The sequence below is a fragment of the Antennarius striatus genome, chromosome 16 (assembly GCF_040054535.1).
Source record: "Antennarius striatus isolate MH-2024 chromosome 16, ASM4005453v1, whole genome shotgun sequence".
Classification (NCBI taxonomy): Eukaryota; Metazoa; Chordata; class Actinopteri; order Lophiiformes; family Antennariidae; genus Antennarius; species Antennarius striatus.
The window spans coordinates 3658208-3683872 of record NC_090791.1 but is presented as its reverse complement, the minus strand read 5'-3'; the positions used below and the strand labels follow the sequence as shown (position 1 = coordinate 3683872).

Here is a 25665-nt window from a genome sequence, read left to right as displayed (position 1 = left end):
CCTTGATAGCACTTTCAAAATAAAAACAAAAGAAGCAATAGCGGTCACTTTTTTTTTAAATTTTGGAGTCCGGGAGGGAGACATCTTGCGTTGATATTTGTTCTTCGGCGTGCAAAAGCGGAAGACTGCAGGCGATGTGGATGCGGTAAACAAGTAAGTTGAATTCTTTGTGTGTGTGTGTTGTTGTTTTTTAAATTTTGAAATAAAATATCAGATTAATTTATCTGTTTTAAGACACATGTCGCTCCGTCAGGTTTCTGTTTGTGTCGTTTTTGTTCTAAATGGGCTAAAAATTAGCAAATGACGCTCGGGGCTAACGTGCTTGGAATTGAAAGTGAACTAGCTTTAACGAGGTTTTCTAGTTTAAGCTAATCTAAGTGGTGAACTACTATTAACATTTAGCCTGGCTAGCATTAGGCCGTCCGGTCGAGTCTTCTCTGTGCTTGGTGTTTGTTTTCACCACCGATAGCAGCTAGCTTGTTAGCCTAGCTGAAGTGAAGCAGATATGTTTGTTTTTAATAATAAACAGAGTTGAAATTTTTTAAAAAAAATATTTTTTTTTCCCAGAATGTTAGACATTTAAATGTGTCCTGTCTGCTGGTGTGATGTTGTCATGCAGGATGATGATGATGATGACGATGATGATGATGATGATGATGATGGTGACCCCATGATCTGCGTCAACACTGAGTTCATTGTGTTGGAATAAATCCAGACCAACATTGTTCACTGGATTAAGTTAAATGAGTTGGGGAAATAAACAGACTGTAAAGAGCAAGCCCTAACTTTTTAATGTGTAAATAAACAACCTTCCAGTAAATGCTCCAGTGCATTCAGGCTTACTAATGATAACATCTAATACTTTGAAATGTCCTTTTCCTGCTCTAATCTGCTTCAAACATGATGTTTATTCAGATGTTCAGGTGCTGGTAGTTTTCCTGAGGTATTTTATCTGCGTTCATGCCAGGGGACTGTGATACGACTATGTCATGACCCAGGAATTCTGAAATCAAGTTCATTAATGTCATTGTTATTTAGGAATTTAAATAAAACGACAGCCAAGTTTCAGCTTCCTTCCACCACGCCCAGCGTTGGGTCGGGTGATCTCCTCATCATCGGCTTTGTTCTCGTTGAAAAGTTGTGCGTGATGATTATGGGTTATTGTTTCACTCCTGTCTGTTTGTTGTTTGCTGGTCAGGTTTGATTTTGACCTTTGTGTTTGTAGGATTGCGCAAAACCTCTCAAATGATTTCCATGAAGCTTTTTGTAGGGGGAGGGGGGCACGGGTCAGGCATGATCCAGACAAATTTTTTCTGGAGATTTGATGGATCCAGAACTTTCTTTAGCATTACAAGATTGCTCTTTTTTTTTAACAATTTTGTCAATTTTTCATTCAAATAAATCCGTAACCTGCTTTAAAAATAAAACCCACACATATATTTTGTGTTGATTGCTGCGAATGTGTGGCACAACCAGAAATATTTGCTGAATTAAAATCTGTAGACAGGTTTTTGTGCATATTTGATGCAACTAAAATGTAATCTCCCTCCTTGCAGGGGGATTTTCCTGTCGCTGCAGGAATGCCAGGCATCGGGTGTGGGCACCTGGGGGGCAGCCTCCCTGCCATCGCCTCCTTGAATGCCTCGTACTCCACGTCGCTGTCCATCCCTTCCCCGTCATATCTCTTCTTACCCCCCGTGCAGCGCAAGGCCATCTCCGACGTCCGCCGCACCTTCTGTCTCTTTGTGACGTTCGACCTGCTCTTCATCTCCCTCCTGTGGATCATCGAGCTGAATGTGAGCGTCCGATCGGGTTCGATGACGATGGGGGGGGGGTGAAGCTCAGTTCGACTCTGATGTGTCGTGTTTCTCCCTTCTCCTGCAGATCTCCAGCTCCATCAAGGAAAGCTTAGAAAATGAGGTCATCCATTATGACTACAGGTCTTCCTTCTTTGACATCTTTGTAAGTGGGTCGATCCAGTGTTTGTGCACATTTCTGATCGTTTATGGAAAACCCCTGAATGACAAAACCCTGCTTTGTCTTAGCTCCAAGCGAAGTGGTGGATATTGTTATAAAACCTGCTTTACAGCATCTGAATGAGCTGTTAAAGGAGGTCAAACCTCCGCTTTTATAGACACGAGAAAAAATGTTCATACGGATCAAGGCTTGTGCAACACGTGATGGTTTCTCTTCCTTCTCTGCTCCTTCGTCGTCGTCTCAGCTCCTCGCCGTGTTCCGGTTCCTGTGTCTGCAAATCGGGTACGCCGCTTTCCGTTTGAGGCACTGGTGGGTCATTGCGGTAAGCGAGTGCGACGCACGTCCATGAAAACACACCACAACGCTCTCATTCTCAGGCGAGTCAAATTTCTCCTTCCTCCACAGATCACAACGCTCGTCACCAGCGTCTTCCTCGTTGTGAAGGTCATCATTTCTAATGTGAGTGCACAGCCGCGACCTCGGCGGTCGAAACCACAGAAGCTGCACGAGTTCTGCTTTTACGGCAGTAAATTTTCTGTGTGACGTGCAGCTGCTGCTTTTCTTCAGGAAACATCCCTCATAAAAACCCAACAATGGGATGTTGTGTCTCTTCGCAGCTCCTGTTCCAGAATGCCTGTGGCTACGTGCTGCCCATCACTTCCTTTGTGGTGGCGTGGCTGGAGACCTGGTTCCTCGACTTCAAGGTGCTCACTCAGGAGGCCGAGGATGAGCGAGGTGGGGGGCAAGGGACTCTAAAAACCAACATAATGTGCAGCTGCATGAAAAAAGTCCATTCTAGTTCATTGTTTTGTGTTTCCATGGTAACATCTTATAACTATATCAATAAGAAAATGGTGCGGTTCATTTTTTAGCGTCTCATTCGCCACGTGTCTCTTTTAAACCTCAGCCTACCTCGCGGCGGTGAACGCAGCCTGCGAACGAGCCCCCATGATCTACCCCCGAGCCGTTTCAGACGGGCAGTTCTATTCTCCGCCTGAATCCGTCGCAGGTGAAGCCCGACCATCTCTAGATCTGTTCTTGTTCTATCTCTTTGAGCGCATTAGCGTGTTCTATCTTTACCAGTCGAGCCACAAACGGACTCTGTGCTCCAAACTTGTGTCTCCAGGTTCAGAGGAGGATCTGGATGAGGAGGGTCTGGGACGTAAAGCCGTCACCGCACAGGTAGCTGCATCACTCCCAGGCGTCTTGAAATTCTCGATCCCCATCCGATGGTGATGACTTTCCTTTCCTCCTCTCACTCCTTCCTCCAGGAGAAGGAGTACGTCCGACAGGGTCGTGAGGCCATGTCCGTCGTCGAGCAGATCCTGGCTCAGGAGGACAACTGGAAATTTGAAAAAAGCAACGTGAGTGTTGTTAATCAACAACAAGGAGAACTTCCTGTGTTGGTGTAAAACCAACCAACAATGGGAGCCAACAGCTTCCAAAACTTGAAATGTGGAAGAATTAACCTTTGAAATCTGTTCGGTGGATCTCAATGGTTGCAGGCTGAGTTACAACTGAACTGGGAAAGTAGTTTATGACTTAATAATACAAGTTTGTTTTGCTGAACCAATTTTTAAAATTAATTTCGCTGTGTCTTTGTCATCAATGAAATTATCGGGCCAACATGTAGACAGGAAGTGCCAAACTCTATTTGGTTTCTAAACGATCAGCAGTGCTCCGTGTTCTATTTGGCATATGTTTGAATGGATGATCATGATTTTAGTCGCGGTTCTGATTCAATAGTAAACTCTGATCACATGAGGAAAACAAATATCCCGATTTTCATTTAGATTGAATTACAATTTTGGCTGAAGCACAGCCGATTCACAAAAACGGCGACTTTTCCCATGCCGCTGCTTCATGAATATTCCAAAAACTCTCCATTTAAAACCTGAACTTTGAGCCACATTTTAGCACCAATGGAATAAATCTGTCATTAAAATTCCTTTTAAAGTGAATTTTAATGACATTCTGATCCTAACGGTGTTTTCTCTCATCAGGACATGGGCGACTCCGTCTACACCCTGGAGATTCCCTTCCATGGAAAGACTTTTATTCTCAAGGTACAGTACGCCCGACTGTTTGTGCAATGAGTGCATGTGAAACAGAATTCATTGTTAAAAACCGGTTTATGACCTGAGGTAAATATAACGAGTCACAATCCACTTCCTTTGGTGACAGTTTCCCAGAGAGGAAGTTTGTTATTTACCGGTTTTTCCTGTAACCTGCTGAGCCGTTACTGTAGGTCGTAAAGTCACTTCTTTCAGCCTGTCTGATAAGATTCTGTTTAACTTGACTAATAAGCAAATTTTAATGATTGTACAATCTATTTCTGACTAATCTCTCATGTTATACAACAGAAAACGCCTTGATTTCACCCCAGAACCTTTAACACAAAGGTCAAACAGGATGCTCCCGGCTAACAGTTTGTTAGGTTTTGTCAGCACTCTAAGACGATGAGGACACGTGATTGGCTCAAAGGTTATTATAATGATAAATATGACCATCTGTGTTTGTCATGATCATTCGTAGAAAAAAAGAGAGGCTCTGAAAAAAAGAGAAATAAAATGTTGGGATTTCTAAAGAAGAACTGTGACCACATGAGCGCCTGCTTTCGCAATTATAGGCAAATAATTTTGACTTTTTGAACGCGTCTGTGGCGAGTTTTATCTCTGGAGGTCATGTGAGAGACAGATTACTTCAGCTCTGACAAAAAAAAGGGAAAATTAGCTGGAATTATTCCAGTATTTCCACACAGTTCCCACTGCCGTGCCGCTCAGATGTTTCACACGTGTGTGTGAAGTCACGTTCCTCGTTGACCGTTGTCTTCCTCTTTGCTCAGGCCTTCATGCAGTGTTCAGCAGAGCTCGTCTACCAGGAAGTGATTCTTCAGCCCGAGAAGATGGTCCAGTGGAACAGAACCGTCTCTTCCTGCCAGGTGACGCCTCTTTCGCTCCCTTTTTCTTTTTATTGTTCAGTCGCGTCGTGTCCTTGTCTGAACGCCACTCCTCGCTTTTCTCCGCAGATCCTCCAGAGGATCGATGACAACACTCTGGTGTCACATGACGTCTCTTCTGGAGCGGCGGGGGGAGTCGTGTCTGCCAGGTACACCTGTGCACCACGAGGGAAACGGTTTCTTCTTCTGTGGTTTTCTCACGTATATAGCTAAACTCATTCCTCTTCTTGTAGGGACTTTGTTAACGTCCGGCGGGTGGAGCGTAAGCGGGACTGCTACCTTTCTGCCGGCATGGCGACCGACCACGATGCCAAACCTCCGAGCGGTCGCTTCGTCAGGTCGGATCGGCGCCTCCTTCTCCGAGCCGCTTCGTCGTAGATCCGGCAGTTGCGTCTGATTGCTAAAGTTATTCCCTCTTTTCTCTTTCCAGGGGAGAAAACGGGCCGGGGGGGTTCATCGTCCTCAAGTCGAGCAGCAACCCGTCTGTCTGCACCTTCATCTGGGTCCTCAACACGGACCTGAAGGTGAGAAGACCCCTCAAGTGGGTCGGCCTTCACTTTTCTGTTAATTTAGAGGACATGGGACGGTGTTATAAGAATGGTCAATATGCTAGCAGCTGCTAGGCTAACACGTTTAGAGTGAAGACTAAAAAGAGAAATAAAAAACACATCAAGACAAATTCTCCTCTCTCTTCAGGGCCGACTGCCGCGCTACCTCATCCACCAGAGCCTGGCCGCCACCATGTTTGAATTCATGACCTTTCTACGCCAGCGGATCGCCGACCTGCGGCCCTCCCTCCGCCCCCACCACCACATCCAGAGAGACGTCTAACTGGCTTAGAGTCGTCTCCCTCCCCCGTCGTCCGTGGGAGGAGCGGCAGTAGTGCCGACCTCACCGGCTGTGTGTCAGACATAGGAAACCGGAGGAGAAGAGAGGAATCATCTGGATCCTTCAGCTTCGTACTGTTTAGGATTTTTTTTAAAAATGTGGACAGCGACGCCGACGCCCGAAAGGCGACGTTGGCGATTGTCGGACTCCAAAGGAAACGGAAGTGACGGCGCGAAGCAACTATTATCTTTCACGTTGTTATCCTTTCATTCGCTGCCTCTTCTTCTTCTTTTTTTAAAAAACTTTTGCATGTTTTCGCTGCACCGCCTTGAATGAAACCAATGCACACTTCACAGATACGTTTGAACGTTCTAATCTGAACGTCTCTCAGCTAACAGTTAATCGTCTCTCACCGAACAGTTCTTTTTTTTTGTTGTTGTTTTTTTGACGCTTTCTGTTACTTCCTGAATTCGCCAGGAAGTCAAACCGGGAGGCGTGAATCAAAAATATCATCACCAGGGATGTTTTATACCTCGACATCTTCTCGTGCCAATAACCTGAAGTGGCCTTGTGCTAAAACGGCTCATTAAAACTTCATACTGTGCGCGTATGAGTTTCTCTGCCTCTCCTACTTTAGCTTAATTTTTTGAAGCATTATATTTTTTTATTATTTGCAGATTTTTGCTTTTCACACGTTACGTTTTTGTTTGCAGAAAATCACGATTATGACAAGCAAAGAAGCAAAAAAAAAAAAAAAAAAAAAAGCTCACATGAATGTTCAGGCTCGAGTAATGAGACATAAAACTTTTTTTATTTTTTTTACCGTTTACACACAAAGACGAAGTTATTTAGAGGTTTAATTGTGATTTTTCAGTCAGGCAGCCATGATGTAAGGCTTTTTGTGAACTTTAGGAAGTGCTGACGCTGCAATCAGTTTGTAATTCCTTTTTTTTTCTCCAGAAACAAAAAGGAAAAAAAAAAAAAAAGACTTAATATTTGACTGTATGGTTTATTTGTTTTGCTACGTCCTGCACAGAGGAGTGAAAGTAACCGATGGAATAACAGAAATCTGTGCCTTCATGCCGAAAAACTCTCCGAGTGCTTTTTTTTGTTTGTTTTTTTTGTTTTTCATGTTTGAATGTCAAAATCTTTCACCGAGCATATACTGAACAACGGGCTGGGAGTCGTAACCACTGTTGTTTGTCCAATAAAGTATATGAACGCGTCGGCGTCACCTTATTGAACACATTTAATAATATTTATGTAGTTCATGTTCATTTTCATGTCAGTTTAGTCATGACTGGAGTAGCTAAAAAGTTACCACGGTGAATTTCACTCTTATTTCCCACCATTTGATCCTGTGACTTCAGATGAGATCCCGTCAACCCCTCCCCCACCAAGAAAAAATAAATCAACCACTATTTCCTCTTACATCACATGCTTTCAACAATTTTTTTTTTCTTAAAATAATTCAATCCCTACACATGAAGCCAATTTCTTTAAATAAAAATTTTATCTGCAACTAAACATATTTAGGAATAATCTCAAACAGCATACACACACACACACACACACACACACACACAAAAATGTAATAATGCGTAAATCAGTGCCAGCACAGTACATTAGACACACTGTGTGCCTGTTTAAGCGATGTACTGTCCTTGGGGGCAAAAACATCGGCGGGACTCACATGATGGTGTTGTGATCTGAGGGTGTGTGAATATGTCTTGTGTGTTTTAAGCGATGACCCAACACACTCCTCACTGCGCTCGCCAAACTCAGCCCGAGAAGGACCAGATTCCTCGTGGGGCCGCTGTCATCCGTCGGAGCTTCTCCACCCGGACTGGCTCCATGTGGAGCGCCGTCCTGAAGAAGGGGAAACTGAAAACTAGGTAGATCATTTTTCTGTTTTCTGCTTTATTTACCTTTTTTTTCTATGATTTTAAATCCTTTCTTTCTCCTGGGTTGTTTTTTATTTTTTATTTTTGAATCTAGGTTATGATTTAGGTCGTTCCATGAAAGCACCTTCGCATCCGGCAGCATTGTGGCTCACAGAAATCCAGTTCTCCCTCACCGGATCGGGTCTGGTATCTGCCCTCGCCAAAGGCTTGAAGAATCGGGGAGGTCACGCCGCCTTTCAAAGAAGTGACCCCGGGTGGCTGCGTGGACGCCTGACAGATGGGTGCGGCCTTCAGGATGTGTTTGCAGACCTGCTGCTGCTGCTGCTGCAACTTTGACGACGATGACGACGACGAGAAGCAGCCGTTAGTACCGTAAGTAGACAGGAAATGATAAGACCGGATCAGAACAGGAGTGTTAGGCTGACTCAGGGGTGTGTGGTAATAAACGGTACGTCTGGCTCCGACCACACAGTCAGGATCCGTTGGAGTATTTCAACCGGGAAGTCCAGAAGCGGCGCGATGAGGAGACCAACCTGTGGAGCACACCGGGAGACCCCAGCCACACAGAGAGGGAGGACGACCGGGTCCTGTACAGCCTGCTGCAGGCCAGGAACATGACCCGCATGGGATCCACGGTGGGTGGAGGGAGGGGGGAGGTATTTCGGTTTAACCCCCCCCCCCCCGCACCACCCGAGTCCTGGAAAAGAACCTCATGCATTTGTTTCTATTAGATTCAGAAATAATGATAGTTTCTATGAAAATTGAAACGATAATCTGATAAATCCTTTTATCATGAAGGAAAACTACTTCATGTAAGAACAAAAATGATGTGAGGAGAACCGTCGGAGAACAAAATGTGTCTCATTTACATAATCTGATTAAATTACCAATGAGATCGAGGTGTGATGAGGTTCTGCCTTCCCATAGAGGTCGACGACCGCAGCGATGGATGATATTATTTTATTAAAGACATCAATGTTTCATCTTTTAGCAAAGAAACGTATCAGGTTAGAACAAGAAAGTTTCTTAAAGATTAAGTTATTATAGCAGGGATTGTTTCCTGTTAAGATGAAAATAAACTTTTTAATGGAAAAGTTAAAAACAAAAGGCTTAAATTTAGTCGTAATGATATTAAGATATTGAGGGAAATCAACTTTTTTCTTGGTGTTGCAGCAATATTTCTAGAATATGAATAAAAAATGACTGCATAGACTTAATGACACGTTTTTAAACGCTTCGCCTCGTCCGTCCAGGGCTATCGCCGTCTGAGCGTCGACATCGAGGCCATGAGAGACACCCGTCGGGAGGTCAGAGACAAATGGCAGACGATCCTGGAGAACTTAGGTAAAGCCGCGAAGACGAGATGAGCGTCGCTCTGTGAACGTATGAGATGGTGGTGGTGGGGGGGGGTCACCAGAGTTCCTCCTTTTCCAGGTTTCATGGCGGAGGCTGAGACGTTGCTGACGGTGTCTGCCGGGGCCTCGTACGACCGCATGCGTAACGCGGTGGCGGCGCGTGACATGCTCAACACGCTCCACTCTGAAACATCCATCTTCAGCACCCGGGAACCCCCGCCTGAGAGATATCTGTTCATCCTGGTGAGAGCAGGGGAAACTTTTTGTTCCAAGCGCATCCAGATCTATTTTGGTCCTAAAATAACTCTTTATACTCATGAGATACATAAAGCCCTGACCTTTGACCTTTGACTTTGAGTGAACTTTTCTCAGATAGAGCAAATTTCCCAGCCTCAGTCTTTTCCTTCTCTTCTCTCCTCCGCAGGATCGTCTCTTGTACCTCGACATAGCTGAAGATTTTCTGGCCAAGGCAAAACGCTTCTACCCCCCCAACGATTACTCCGACGAGGAAACCCCGGGTCTGTCCATAGACCTGCCGGCCTTGCTTGCCAGGGTGAGCTCCATGAACGGTGGGGGCAACGAGGAAGAAGATGATGATGAGGAGAGTGATAGAGAAGATGAAACATGAGCCTAAGTGAATGCAATAGCAAATGACCGACAGCAGGGGGCAGCACTCATCAACCCTGGAGGTGCAGATGGAGGAACTTTCCTGTCTTCAAGGACCTTTTTGCTGCTGAAATCTGTCTGTCTTCAGCTGCACAGCTTCACTTCTATTCTTTTTGGTTTTCGTTGAACAAAAGTTAAGCGGATTTAGCCGATGTTCAGGTAAATATTTGGTGCTTTCTGTCCTGCAGACTTCTTACCCTGTTCCAGAGCTTCTTTGTCTTCTGTCCTGTGATCCTCAGCAGCCGTTTCATCCGATCACATGATTGGTAGCAACCCTGAATAATGAGATGTTTGTTTGTGTAGGAATGTTTGTTTACCTGATATTTTAATGGAAAGTCTGGTTTTTCGCAGTTTGTTGAAGTCCAGCTGAGGCAAGAAGGTGGTTTTTTCTTCCCTTCTAGCACTTTAATGAAAGATTTTTAAGACCTCCTGTCAGTTTGTGCGATGAAATAAAGCCTGTTGTGTGCTCAGTGTCATGTGTTTGGTTTGATTCTAACCCGGGAGAGGCCTCAAATTTCCATCTGGTCGAAAAAAAAAACCACCCCTCACATTCTTATGACATTAAATACGAGGATCCGGCCCTCACATGGCCCGCCTGTTGTCCATCCACGGTCTGGCTGCGAATCTGGCCCTGTCTGGCGTCCCAACAGCCCGGTGGGACCAGGACGGGGTTGAAAGCTGGTTGGCATAGCGATGGTGTTTTGGTGGTCAGCTGCTGCTTGTTGTTGTTACTGTTATGTAAGAGGGACATGCTGCAGAGGGCATAAGTCTGGACACGGAACCGGCCTGGCAAACGGGCAACAATCCGCTGCCACTTGACGTTCTTGGAGCGGTTGAAGCTACAGATTGTGTGCAGGAATCACCAGAAAGTCAGTTTGGCCTCAGATTGTTCTCACTATAGTGTTCTGGAATAAAAATGTCAAGTTGACCCGTGTAGGAGGCCGGAATCCCCCCCCCCCCCTACACAAAAAAAGAGCAATCTGAGTCACTGAAATTCACTCCCTCACAATATTTTGCCTTATTTACCACCCTCTGACAGGCCCCAGTGTTATCCTGCAGTCCCCCCCCCCCTCCCTCACTCACTCTCTCCCACCCCCCCCCACCCCTCTCTTTCCCGGTGACAGCACATTTAAATGTCACTTCCCAGCAGCTGTGGCAGCGTTGTTACGCAACGCAAAGCTCTTCCTGGCCGGTGCTCGGTGCAGACAGGCGGGGGGGGGGGTGATGGTGGTTGTGGTTGGGGTAGGGGGTAGCGGGGGTGCTGCTGCTGTGACAGCGCTCACCTCATCACAGTTCACCTTTACAGACTCCCCACACCTTCGGCGTCATTAGCGGCAGCATTATTCAGCTGGAAACAACACTGAGGCACAGGTGACAGACGCACGAGGCGCACCTGAAGATCTGGCAGGTGAACGGCAAAAAAAACCACACAAAAAAACCCCAGAAAAACTGTCTGTCTGCTCTCGTTTGCGACCCGATTGCTCAAAAGTTAAGTCATTTCCATTAAGATGTGACCTGAAAAGTGAAGGATGACACGTAAAAACTTCTGGACTGACATTTCACGGTTGCCATGGTGTCATAATATGAATATGATGACCCCAACCTACCTCCACCCACCCCCCATAGAGGTGCCCACAGTGTTGCCATTCTCTCTCTCTCCGTGAAAAGAAGAGATCCGCCAGACATTCAGAACAGCCACGGATTTAATGTCACGACGGAGCCCCGAGTCAGCAGATTGCATTCTCATTCAATCACCTCTGGTGAAAGAAATATGACGATTACGGACTAGGAGGGGATTGATCGGACTTCCTGACACGAACACATCAGCACCTGATGTGGTGACTGAGTCACAGACAGGGACCGGCCGTTCAGTGCGTTTCGGTAACCTGAGACAAAAATGACTTGTCACTGAGGTCATGAATCACCACTTCTTGCTGCTACTGCGAAGCTGCGCCCCATCATGGTATTTGATGCGTAAAAAAAACATTAATAGATGCTCCATCAAGTCCTCTTGACGTCCACCATCAACAGGCCGCCGATTCATCAATGCCTAAATGTGAAAACCTGCTGCATCCGTGTTATGAATATACATCAAGACCAAGAGCTTATTAAGATTCCTCTTTGTTGAGCAGACCTACATCTACATGTCTGTATAGTCTCTAGAGGCCATATGATATAACCCCCCCCTCCCCAGATGAAGTGGAAAGTGTTTGGCTGAGAGATTTCTGAGGTAACTGGGGACACGATTTAAGAATCAGGGAATTTTCAGCCCAATTAGCCCTTAACCCCTCCTCGGAGCCGCTCAGAGAATGAGACACGGAGCATTTGGCGTCGGGTGTCAGCGCACACTGATTGTCGAGTGACAACACGGATCAGAAATAGCAACAGAACAACTATAAAAGTCTGGGACGGGCTAGAGCTCGGACAGAGAGAGATAGATAGACTCATCCGACTGGAGCATCGCCTATTTGACCGCAGAGAGGTTCAATCAAGAGGAGCATCGCCAGACCTCGAGGAGCCGGAAGACTCTTATACTCAACTACCGATCAACTTCGACGATGTCGGTCTGTACCGTCCTGGAGAAGCATAACGGCGTTGTGGTGGGAGCCGAGCTGTCCTGCACCATTCGGGAGGAGAACAAGGCTCAGAGGGAGAGCTACAGCGCAGACTGGCATAGCATCAGGTTCAAGACTCGACCCGAGGACAGGTAAAGACCGGACAGGCAAAGGGTGGCCTCAGTGTCACCACTAGTTCTGGGTTGGGTTCTATTTCTTTGTTTCTTTGGCATGGCTTGTTTTCTGTCTAACTTGAACCTTTCTGTGCATTCTGCAGGCAGACAATGAACATGAACGACACCTCCCGTAGGGAGACTCTGTCTCGGCAGTGGCAGGCCCGTTCACTGACTCAAACCTGCCCATCTGGTGTCGTCAGAATAGGCACGGTGGAAACAGGGGTGAGGGAGCACCAGCTGCTACCGAAGAGAAACACACTCCCCTTGCCCATCTTCACACCAGCAGAACTGGGGGTCAGGTTCGGCCGTGGGGCTCTGCACACCGAGGAGGACCTGCAGCCCTTTCCCACCCCGGACGGAGTCTGTCCCAGCAAGAGAACCGTGGACGAGATCACCAGAGACCTCCCCCCGGTCAAGCCGACCCTCATGGAATTCTCCAAAGCGCCCAAAGTTCTGGGTCGCTCTATGTCCCAAGAGGCCCAGAGAGGGTGAAGAGCAAGAAAAAAAGAGGAAGTGGGTGAAGGATGGGAAAGGAGGCTGTGTCAGGAGAAGAGCATGACATGGTGTACATAGGTTTGTCAGTGACGACTTTAGTGAGAAACCCTAAATACTCTAGATCTTTAGCACGACCTGTGTTTTCTTGACGAGCACAGCACCAGCTAAATGTCACGCCTTGTCCTCGTTGGCATTTTGTGGTCAGTTATATTAGAAATGGCGGCGCAAAGGCGTCCCCAAGGCAAACGAAGGTGTTCCCGCGGACGATTGGACTCCTCAGGATAGGTGGTAGAGGTGTGTGCAATGATGGAAGATGGGCAAACGAAACGCAAAGGGAAGGGAAAGGTGTTAAACTACGGAAGGAAAGTGAGAAAGAGCGATAGTTCGAAAGGGAAGGGAGGGGTCCGGGCCTCTTTGACCACCTCTGATCTCTGACAAGAGTATGGAATGCTCCCCGCAGCTGTAAATGTGTGTGTACATGTGTGTGATCTAATGAGGACAAAACAAATACCTTGTTCTTAGACGAGGATTATCAGATCTGTAGTTCCCAAACATATATGATCCGATGGAGGATACTGGTTTAACTGGGAATGCGCTGTGGTGTAAATGGATTTGAAATGTGTGTATTGATGACATTTCCTGAGATATTTATTATTTGTACCAATAAAATCTGAGCTGCTCCACACGTGTCAGTCTGAGTGTGTTCTTTCAAACGCAACATGAACATGTATTTGTTATAAAGACTGGTGGAAACTGATTTTGGTGAGTCAAATGAAGCTAACATGCTAAATGTTGGTGGATCATGATCTGGATCGATTTTGAGAATAGGATGAAATGAGATGCAAAATGGGATAAATTTGACGAATGCTAAGTTGAAAGCAAAGCTTCAAAGAGATAACAGATCTGAATAACAATTGAAACTCATTTATGACGCAAAACTCAGAGATGGAAATGAAAGCAATGAAAAAAGAACTACAGAAGATCTTGTTGGAGGAAATCTGTCAGGCAGGCTGTTGAAATAACAGACTATCTATCACCCAAAATTTGGATCAACACCGCCTGAACAATCTCCATTTCACCACATGACATCCCTCATTTCAAGTTCCATTTCTTTTTTTGCTCTCACAACGGAGCGCACTGTTCCCTTCCTCTCCTCCGCTCATTCATTTACTCAACAAATCACCAATTCACTCCACTAAATTAACAGTTATTGCTTCTCCCATCAGCAAAGAGTCGCTAATCTCATCCCGTCTTCTGATGTCCCTTTGAACCTGTTCGGAGCTATCGTTCCATTCTCATCAGTCTCACCTGTGCCGCCGTGATATGGCAGTGGGGTATTAATAGCTGGGTAAACACCGGCGTCACCCTGGAGATGGTGGAAAGACAGCCGTGCCGGCACGTTCTTCCCATTTGAGCTTTTAATCCTGGAGTTTTATGGAAGATTTAGGGTGCTGCTTTCCCTCCCTCTGTTTGAAAAGCTCACGGGACAATCCAGTCTTCAAACTCCAAACGAACCCTGGAACTATTTTTATTGGACGCCAAGGAATGTGGGAATTCAAGATGGCATGTGTTGTCACGGACAAACAGGGAATTGAAATTCTTTCCTATGCCTCAGCTGTCTCGTTGTTCTGTGTTCTCTTTTATATCATTTTGCAGACTCGACCTGTCTTAGTGTTGTGCAAGCGAGGCAATAAAAAAACCATAAGAAATTAGTCTGACTCTACTTTCAACCCAACATCCAGGATATTACATCACCCGACTTGTTATTTAAACACATGCAAAAATAGACTTCTTGCACTTTTCCTCCCCTTTATTGTAGTGATGTTTAGGGATTGCCTAACCGGGCCTCTTCTTGGCCTCAGCACTCGACGCCATATATTTAAGGACGGGGTCACGGTCTCACGGCGTCGTCACACTCTTGCTATGTGGTAAAAAACGACCTACGTCACCACCAGAGTACATACAGTCGCTGAGTGACAAATGTCCTGGGCACACAATATGCACAAACAGTATCCAGGACAGCGTGCGTCTTTTTTGCTGTCCCATTTAACATGTGCTTCCGCCCCCTACTGGACAACCCGGGTAATACAAGTTGAGGAAACTACAAGTGCTGTTGTTTCATTTATTGTAATGGACATCAGTTTGAATTATAAAACAAAAGATTTTTTGTATTTAAAAGAGTTAAATCAAATCTAGATAGTTTTTGGTTCCATTGACATATTTATTGAGCGTGGCGTCAGCGATTCTGTTCTTCTCAGAGACAAAAACAACAATAAAAGATGAGGCTTCACATGAGTGTAAAGCGTCTGATGAGCTCATCCCATTCATGATCAGCAGGCCTGTAATCATTAGCAGCACCTCCAATCAGTTCGCCCATCATCATAATCACTGTGAAGCTTGCCGCCGTCAGCTCTCCTGTCGACCTGTTTCTGAGGCACCTGTGACATCACGGGTTGGACGGCGTTAATCAAGCGTTGAGTGGGCGCTGGCGTGCGGTCGGTTTTCCCTGCTGAGGGTGTGACGTCGGCTCCAGGTGTCCCAGTTGTGTTTGGAGGAGGAGGAGGAGGAGGAGGAGAAGAAGACAGCAGGCCTCATCACACAAGACAGAAAAATAGACATCCTTAGTTTATGTCCTGGATGTTCTTAACTACCTGGGATAAATGAAAGAGAGTTCTAATAAAAAATGCAATGGCATAAGAATTTAATCAAAATTTAATAAAACGAATGTGGATCCAGAGTTTTTATTCCTAAATCTACTGTAGAGATTTTTTTTTATCAGTCCTTTTTTTCTTGAGGGAAGCAATTTGAGCAGAGCAATAAAGGAGTCTGTGTTTGCACTCACATTTCATTCTGTGCGTTTTGAGAGAGGCGAGCTTGGTTCGGCTGATTTTCAAGCCTATTTATACGATGCTTCTTTCTCCAGCTTTCATTTCTACTATTCTACCAGTGTTGACAGTTACTATAAAAAAGTATCCCCAAGTTTTTCCCAACGACAGCCGGGAAGAAACGATGCGTTTCTTCCTTTGCCACCTCAAAATGCTTCTTAAAAATCCTCCATGGCAGTAAAAGTGTCGTCACGATGGTTGAAGAAACCTCAACTTGAATCGTACTTACGTATTCAAACTTTTCAAACATTTGTTGCCTATTCTGGAGAAATATTTGACCTGCTGAAAAGTTATAACTTCATTATAGGAAAAGAAAAATCCTGTTTTCCTTAGAGAATGCTTGAATCTGTCTGAGTCAGTGGAGCTTCTGTACAGAAAATCTCTTGCTTGCTACAAATAGTGAAAATTAAAGCTACAACACCTATATAAAATTTGATTAGTTTAATGTCTTTTTAACTCCATCAAACTGCATATTGAGGACATCCCACCCGTGGACACACACGCCCACCTCCTAAGATGCTTTGGTAACATTTAACACCCAGCTTCTCCATCCTCTTCCCTCCACGTGACCCACATTGCATCAAACCGAGGCGCTGAAAGTGACGTGTCAAACTTTCTCTCCCCGTCAGTCAATATTTGTTTGGCTCTGACTCACCTCACTAAATTATTTACTTCCTTCCCAGCACAGTAAATAATCATTTATGAGAAAGATTGAGTAAAGTCTGAGGAAGTTTCTCTAAATCCTCCATCATTTAAAGACCATTTTTATAAATGTTCCTCAGTTTAGTAAATAATTTTTGTTACTGTGGTGAATAATTAGCAGTTGAAGGATATCAGTTTGTTAGGATCCATGATGCAACTTTCAGTAATTTTACAGACTTTGTGATATTTCACCATCTGGAAGGAGTCAGTTTTATAAATAATACAGTGATAATGTCAACTAATGGAAGTCTGTTCATACAAAGAGCGTCTGATGCGATGGGAATAGATTAGCAGGGCTTTTATCCATCTCACGTGCAATATTTACCCATCCTTTACATGATTTCAGCCACATTTGTTCCAAGTTAAAGATCATTTTCAGGGTCAAACTCTAGGTTTTATCTTTCACCGGCTCCATAAAGATAAAACTAATGGTGCTGCTGAGTAAATGACAGCATCATAAAACATTTTGAAGTAGCTTCAAATTAACCTCCGCTTGTTGTCTGCTGTACTTTTTACTATCGTCGTCTGCAGATGTATCTGCTCAGACTAAAGTGGGTGGGAGGGCAGGATGGGGTGGTGACATCATGATGACATTTTCGCAATTGATAAAAATTGCGAAAATTGTTGCAGTTGGTATCCAACTCTAAAAAGAAGAGAAAAAGACCAGGAGTGGCACAACTTCTGAGTTCCTTCCGCACCTGAAAAGAGGATGAAGTGAAAGGGGGGTTAAAGATTGGCTTTGCCAGATTTGATGCTGCTTGCAAAGAATCCAAGACTGGAGAGGTTCTATGTCACCAGATAAATACAGATGACGTCTTCATTACTGAGATATTCCTGAATCTCTGTGTGAAAATGGTTTTTGACATTCTGTTGATCGCGTCACTCCTTTTTTTAATGTTAAAAAGGCCTTAACTATGAATCTAAACTAAAGATTTACTAAACTAAAGATAAAAATGAAGACCTTCTAATCAGAGCAAACAGCAGCTGGACCAAAGCAGCGATTCTGTTTCTCCAAACTCTAAAAGACTATTTAGGGTTAGAGTTATGATGCTTTTCGAGGATTTAAACAGGGCTGAGAAAAACCTGCCCTAGCTTACGGATGTGAATTTCATACACACCCTGACTCGGACTCATGCACACACATTTTATGCAATTTTCAAACGCAAGAGCAGACCATAAATAATATATCTGAGTGCTTCCTAGGAACCTGGTAAAGCAACAGACAGGCAAGAACAGATGAGAATGTGAAATCTTGAGACTTAGTTTGTATGTGGTGACAGTCTGTCTCACCCTCCTTGACATGACCATCAGGGCTAATGGAGGCTGCGGAGCCAGGAGGCATCATGGTCACTGGGAGCTGCTGCAGGACAGCGAAGGGGCTGCTGGAGACGCTGGGCAGGAGAGAAGAGACTGTAATGAGGCTCTCTGCCTGGAGGCGCATCGGCTGAGGAAAGAAAAAGTCCAATATCCTTCCATACAGGAGGTGAAACTCTATTGCACAGGAAAGAAAAATGTAATAATTATCTTTCCAAATGTGGGGAATATTGAAAACATCAGTTCCTCTCATGCAGTAAATGATTATGCGATGACATGAGCAGCTCTTCTGTTTCAGGTAAACAGAAAGCAGCAGGTTGGTTGTTGCCAGGATAAAGTGTTTTAACTGACACCGACTATAAACGATGAGTTAAAATAAAATCACACTTACAGGGAATCTGAAAAGCATGTGGATCACCAGGCTGGAAGTGTGAGTAAATATCTTCTGTCCACGCCATATGTGAGACTTTCAGCTGATATAATTTGCAAGATACTCAGTGTAATTGCAACCTGCTTGCTAAAATGCAGAGGCACAAAAAAGCAGGTTGCCAAGGTGCCAAAACTGAAACAACACACACACACATAAACACCCACACAACACATACACACACCCAGCGTCGGTGATCACTCCACTGACCTACAATACACAGGCTTTTTGTGTAATTAAGCTCACTTTGGAAGCCAAAGAAGAACAGGTGGTAACTCCAAGAAACAAAAGTGTATTCGAGAAGCTATAAAACCATCCACCCACTCTGCACTTTTTATGTTTTACTATTTTACGACAGTGACTCACTCTGGATGTAATTACTGCAGTTTTTATTTTTATTTTTTATGATGGTTATCCAAAAAAAAAAAAAAAAAATCAAATTTCTCCTTTAAAAATTAAAATGAGAAATCTGTCCAGATATTATCAGTACACCATCAAAAGACAACACACACCCAGTGCACACACTTACACAGACATAATTGTTTGCATTAATTAAATAGATAATGGATTTAATTAGTGGAGATGTATGCCGACGGTGATGTTAATGCGATAATGATATTTGCTGGCGGCAAATTTACACAAATTGTTATTTTTGGTGAACTGATCCAACTGCAGTTAGTAATTCTAATGTTAGCAACGTTATATTTAGTGCACTTTTTTTTTCTTTATTTAGATGCTTTTAATACTCCAATTTTTTACACAAAATTTTCAACTCCTCAGTTTTCGGATTAACTATTACGTGTTTCAAGGGGAAGACTTTTAGTGTGACACAAATGTAGAAGCAGCGAAAACTCACTATTTAAGAGTTAAATGTGTTTAACTTTTTCATGAAGACGTGTAGAGATAGTTATTTTACTATTGTTGCGACCAACAACATGAGCTTATTTATGTATTTATTTATTTATTTATTTATTTATTTATTTATTTATTTATTTATTTATTTATTTAACGCAGACATTTGAGTTCGTCTGATATGTATTTTATGTCGGACGCGTTGATGACGTCATTCCACCGGATGGAGCTACATCCGCTAACAGAGACATCGTTTATGCTCGGCACAGGTGCCAAAACGATTACCTTCCTATCAAACACTGTGGCAGGAAAAAGCGTCAAGAGATTCATTAACAACAGCACGATAACACGGTGAGGGCTGTCGTTGTGTTATTCGTAATTACAACGCGACAAAAGGTGCATAAAGGCGAATTTTTCAGGTGTTTTACATGTAATTTCGTCACTTTTCTTCTTCTTTGTTTCTAAGTTTGCTGTGCCTTGACTGAACTTTACGAACACTGCCCCCTTTATTTGTGGTGGTGAAGCTGCGCACTGCACCTGTTGATCCTAAAAGTTGAAAACCTTTAGATAGATAGATAGATAGATAGATATACTTTATTAATCCCGGAGGAAATTGCTAAAAATTGCTAAAATTGCTAAAATTTGAAATTGAAATATTTCATATAAATTATATATAATTATATATAATAATTATATTTCATATAAAATATTTCATATAAATTATAATTATATATATAATAATTATATTAATAATTATATATAATTATTATATAAATTTCAAATAAATTGAAATTGCCCAAAAGGAAATTTTAGTTTAAATGTGTGTATTTAAAAAGAAGTTATAATAATTTCTGGTGTATTAATACAAATGAATGCATTAACATACATTTTAATATATAATGTGCTATTTAAAAAAAAAACAACTTACCAATGTCAGAACATAATCTGTTTCCAACTGATTTGTCCTATTCTCTTTATAATGAAAGAAGAAAAAGACAATTTATGTTCCCGTTAAACCACTAGTCTAGTTTATACTTTCTATAAATAACTGAACCTTTGTAATTACTTGTTAGTCTTTCATTCAGGTTGACATGAAACACTTGAGGAATTTTTGTATTACGATATTCATCCCTGTGGTGAATGATACGTCAAGCTAAACTGTCCCCAGTCTCCCCAAAGGTGATTTCTACTGAGCTCAGAATTAATACAACAAGCCGGCAACGCAATTATAATAAACGGTTATGGGCCGCGCTTCGCTATGGCAGACACATTAATTAGCATGTAGTTTACATTCACTGTACCCCTCATGCTTCCAGCTCTCCTCCCCTCCTCAACCCTCCCCACTTACTGTCAGTGTGGGGGTCCTCTACTCCCCCGTCGCATCTCCAGCTCTGTAATTAAAACTCTGTAATCTGGGTGGATTGGCTCTAATTTTAAAGGCACCCTGTTATCGTGGCGGTAAAGTGACACAAAAGGAGGCATCAGGAGGAAGGAGGGGAGACGCAGGAGGACGGGGGGAGATTGGAACAACCGCAGCAGCAGGTGATGACCAACCGAGAGATGATTAAGCGAGCTTTAATTGGCAGAGCGGCCTAAAGATAATTCTCATCCTCTTGTCCAAAGCAGCCCACGCATCTCACATCAGCTATACTCAGAAATAGCACTTTTATGGGAACACAGGGGGGAAAAAAACAGAAAACAGACATCAAACTCAGACACTAGCAAAAGTGTCTGAAGTATTATCTCCCACATTTCTCTTATGTGATGTAAAACAACTTTAATTGCATCTAAAACCAATTATTATTTCATATGTGAGGATGCAAACGGCAAGTAGAGTTGTTCGGAACTTTTATTCAACACCAATTAGCAATAACGCTCAATAAAATCCTGCACTAGGGGAAGGTTCTGCGTTCGAAGTCTGTATCTTTAAGCCAATTGTAGAGTGAAGGAGTCCAAAACCAGTCGTTATTTAGACATTCTTTATAATTACTGGATCCTTATTGTTGCTGTTGTCACATAAACATTATAGTTAATCAGTTGTTTCAAACTGTAGCTATTGTAGCTCTAGCAATGCATCCTAACTATTAAAGGGACAATTCGTCTCTATGCTGCAATTTATGCGTCTAAAGTTATTTAATTTGAGTTTGAACAACTATTTTCTTTCTAGCTCATTGAATGGAATGGTGTCTCCGCTCACACTCGTGGCCCACAGTAAGATGAGCTGTAACGTTAGCTTGCTTATGACAACATGCATCCCTCCATCTGTCCGGTGATGCAGCCGGTGAAACGTGATCTGACACGGGTCAGCAGGAGGTCCGGGGGTTGCATCAAACTCTTATCTGAGTAACCGGGTCATCATTTCTGGAGCGAGACGTTGCTCTTTAATTTATCAGGTGTATTATTTTGGCAATTTGAGGACGACGTGCAAAGGGTCAGCTAGTTCTATTACATTTGAGACATGGACACAGATTAAGGAAACAATTTAGAAGAATAAATCTCATTAATAACATGTAGTAGTTTCCAAATAAACTCACATAACCTCCCGATGCCTTCAATTTCCTTTGAAATATCAAGTGAAACAAGTACGAGTCCCCAAAATCCCTGCTTAAACATGTTTTTCATGTATTTTTATATGCATGAATGTATATAAGAAATAAAAAAGAAGTATTACCCAACCTTTAAAATGAAGTAGAGACCCAAACTCACTCAGAGTTATTCTTAGAACATCTACATCTGCATTTATCAAACATATCCAATGTGACTGCGACCCTGGAACTTGCTGACACTTAAGCAGCTCCCTATAGGGGGCTGAATGCTAAAGGTATGATTAAATTATTTGCGCTTCTCTGTAATATTTAATGCACACACACACACACACACACACACACACACACACACACACACACACACACACACACACACACACACACAGCCTATTGGCTAAAGACTACCTCAATGCATTTGGGATCATTTATTCATACCCCATGGCGGTAGATGGCCCAGTGGTTTCCTTTGCATCCAAACAAACAGCATCAACGCATTAGCGGGAAAGCATTAAAAACAAACAGCGTGGCGATGCTGTTGTGTGTATTGTGTTTATTATCCCAACGGGGAGCTGCCGTTCTGGGGAGTCGTCGCCGCTGTCGGTCGATGGATGGTGACAGAAAGATGGCAGATATGATATTAAAGTTCTCATCATTAGTCCATGACTATGATTCACTGCCCCTCCACACACACACACACACACACACACACACACACACACACACACACACACACACACACACACACACACACACACACACACACACACACACACACACACACACACACACACACAACTCTTTTGCCCCTCACCCCCTGCGGCATCAGCTCAAGAACATGGCCATTACCTTTCTCCCGTTCCTATGGCAACACCACCCTGCAGCCCTTATGTAGTGGTAGTGCGTGTTCACATTCACGTATGGATGTGTGTGTGTGTGTGTGTGTGCGTGAGCGTGCGTGCGTGCGTGGCGTTCTTGGGTTTGTTTAAACAAATATTATTACCGAGTGAAATCCTTTTTGCTCAATCGTAAAGCTATGAGAACGGCACACACACACCCACACACACACACGCTGGCCTGCAGTGTGTGTGTGTGTATGTGTGTGTGTGTGTGTGTGTGCGTCGATAATAAGTTTCCGGCTGTGCTGTAATTCTTAAAAAAATCGATCCCCCAGGCAGACGATTAGTAAATCTCTCCTTAGAAGGACCGGAGAGGCTCGGCTCTTCCTCATCCGGAGTCATCAGTGTCACCTCGACCCTTCTGGAGGAAGTTAAAACTTCTCCTCCTCCAGCTGGTGCCGGTGTTCCTGCAACAGGGGTTGAAAAAAGGGGGGAGGAGATGAAAAGAGATGATAAGCGGGGAGGAAGGGAGCTCGGGCGTGACGTGACACAACCCAACTGGGAGTGAAGTACCGGCCGGAGAGGGGCGAACGTTCCCTCTGCTGTCTGACATGCAGGAGAAGCCATGAGAGATAAGACTTTGAATATATCTCCTCTCACTCTTTTCCTCTTCTCCCCCCAAGGAGTAGGGATGACTGACAGACACCCCCCCCCCATCACCACCACCACCTCCTTCTCCTGCGGCTGTGGGCAAGCACACAGCACCTACCACCAACTAACCAATTAACACATCTCCATGCAGACTCCGACTTATTAGTGTGTAATAATGTGAATGTAAGCGACGTGGGCGAAGGGAAGGGTTCGTACCAAACGCTGCAGTACAATGCGGCCGGCTTTATGGTCAACGCGAGCGATTTCAGTGGAAATCAATGGGCCGAGACGCACAACATGGAGTCTTTAGAGATAAGCATATCAATGCAACTCGCTTCAGATAGAATAAACCTCCCCCATCCTGTCGGATGTTTGCTTTTTTTGTTTTGGTGAAGGCTTGATTAGTCCCGTGATGATTGCCTCTGTCTGAGGCAGCTAAGCCGGTGTCATTGTGTTTTCAGCTCCCTTTTCTCCAGGGTCGACTTAATCAGACAAATCCTCTGCCAGGAGCTCCCCTTCTTCAGTTTTTGATTTGACATCCCTACCCCGAGCTGTCTCCACACTCTGCCCGGGTATCCAGATGCCTGCCTGACCTGGACGAGATCCCTGGTTCAAATGCGTAAAACGGATTGAGAGAGACGGATAGTCATCCCTCATGAGAATTAGATTTAGTCTTTGAGATGTAATCTAAAACTTTCCTTCGGTTTTCATAATTCAGTTTGGAATAGTTTATGATTCCTTCAATAAGAGCTCGGGCAAAGGGGCGAGAACATGTCGCAGACTCATCCAGATGTATAAAAGTTGGAGTCAAGTTTTGGATTCACCTGTGGTAAAGATGGCACTAGCTCTACTTGTCTCTCTGCTGTTTAAATTTACAGCAAAAGTTCATCTGTTCTCCACATAATAGCACTAAAATCAAATTCTACACACGAATTTGCATATTTAGTTTTACGTAAAAGTCCACCTATAAGGAAAAATCAATAAGATAGATCATTAATTAAGGGCCGTCCCCTTCCTTTCATCCCCTCGCTATCGAGGCCTTCCCGTCTCATTCCACTTCATTACACCAGTAAAACCAGCTGCCGATGAATTCAGGGACAGTTCCTGGTTTGCGTTTGCTGAGACGGATCCGTTCTTGACAGCGCCGGCTGACAGAAAGCATCAGAAGAGGCTTGCGACAGAGCCGCTGGAGGGAGAACACGCCGACTCACTGGCAGGTGGAGTTCAGCACCGCGTGGGGAAAAAAAGCCCTGACACATCCCATCATGGAAAACCTGAACATTCCCTGGCTGTGGATGACAGCGTCGAGTTGTTCTGGAATCAGACACGTTGGCAAATCACGGTCACAATGGTTTATGAGTGTGATATGATGCTGGCATGTCCTTTTGTGTGTGTTAATGAAGTTGTGTGTGTGTGTGTGTGTGTGTGTGTGTGTGTGTGTGTGTGTGTGTGTGTGTGTGTGTGTGTGTGTGCACGCCACTGCCAACTTTCCATCTGGGGGAATGGAGATTTTTTTCTGTTGTATTGTTAGTTTACATCTTGATGATCTTTTTTTTTTTTAGACTTTCTTGATTTTGAGTGAAAGGATTTCTGGTTTCCTGGAGCACAAAATCGCCTGCGGAAGAAAGACGTGTGTGTGCATGTGTGTGTGTGTGTTGTTTGTGTGCATGTGTGTGTGGATGCCTGTGGGTTTACTCTGTGTGTTTTGGAAATTCCTCTGGTTTGAACGTTCTCCAGCCAGCGAGGGAAGGCGAGGGAGAAGAATAACGGGGAGACATTTGTGGAACGACTTTTACGGCCGGTTTAAAATACGTGCTGTGATTCCACTTCATGGTGATGCCGTTTGAAACGATTGCTAAAAATCACACCACTGCGTTAGCGTGCACGCGCATGTGTGTGTTTGCATGTGTGTGTGTGCATGACAAACCAATGGAGAGCAAGAAAAATGTTTACATCCTCTCGTCGGTGTGAGATGTGACACACAGTTTCCATCCCTCAACATCATTCCGTGTACGGTACTGTTATTGCAATGCGACACATCCCGTTAGAGGCAGATTGAACAGGGCAGGAAGAGGCCACAACATCCTTATGGGATCTGTGAAACACATCTTTTGTATATTTTAGCCTCCAGTCAAAATTTGTTTCCCATGAAAATCAAAGAAAACCACATTTTTCTATATCCTTTATTTCCCTTGTAACCCAATCTGAAGAGAGTTATTATTATTATTATTATTAGTTAAACCCTGAACTTCGCAGATGGTTTAATCACCATTATTTCTGTATAGAATCCAAAACCGGAGCTTGGTTCATTATTTCCTGGTCTAAAAGGTCAGTGTTGACGCTTGACAAGAAAATGCCCCCAATAACGAAATCAGAAGAAGGCCTGAAAAACACCGATCCAGCTCAACGGCTCACGTGTTAATTGGGGTGAGGGGTCAGCGTGTTGTCGTGTTGTTTTTGAGCCGCCGCTGCAACATTAGCTCATTAATATGATTTTTTACGCTCGTATTATAATTAACTACACCCCAGCCGTCGCT

At 43.9% G+C, this 25665-nt stretch overlaps 3 protein-coding genes across 3 annotated transcripts; all 3 read left to right on the top strand.

Moving 5' to 3' along the window:
* stard3 (StAR related lipid transfer domain containing 3) lies at positions 1-6989 on the top strand. The gene is made up of 15 exons (XM_068335986.1): positions 1-153; positions 1557-1796; positions 1885-1962; positions 2222-2299; positions 2383-2436; positions 2595-2712; positions 2885-2986; positions 3104-3159; positions 3249-3341; positions 3981-4043; positions 4823-4918; positions 5006-5085; positions 5170-5274; positions 5367-5460; positions 5633-6989. Exons 2-15 carry the CDS (start codon positions 1581-1583, stop codon positions 5765-5767), a joined length of 1368 nt encoding a protein of 455 aa, XP_068192087.1. The 5' UTR covers positions 1-153; positions 1557-1580; the 3' UTR covers positions 5768-6989.
* A 394-nt stretch (positions 6990-7383) lies between these two features.
* mreg (melanoregulin) lies at positions 7384-10162 on the top strand. The gene is made up of 6 exons (XM_068335987.1): positions 7384-7659; positions 7763-8040; positions 8141-8303; positions 8922-9012; positions 9103-9266; positions 9448-10162. The coding sequence occupies exons 2-6, from the start codon at positions 7946-7948 to the stop codon at positions 9649-9651; spliced, it is 717 nt and encodes a 238-aa protein (XP_068192088.1). The 5' UTR covers positions 7384-7659; positions 7763-7945; the 3' UTR covers positions 9652-10162.
* Positions 10163-12105: 1943 nt separating this feature from the next.
* Positions 12106-13600, top strand: tcap (titin-cap (telethonin)). The gene is made up of 2 exons (XM_068336917.1): positions 12106-12396; positions 12522-13600. The coding sequence occupies exons 1-2, from the start codon at positions 12248-12250 to the stop codon at positions 12910-12912; spliced, it is 540 nt and encodes a 179-aa protein (XP_068193018.1). The 5' UTR covers positions 12106-12247; the 3' UTR covers positions 12913-13600.
* The last annotated feature ends 12065 nt before the right edge of the window (positions 13601-25665 follow it).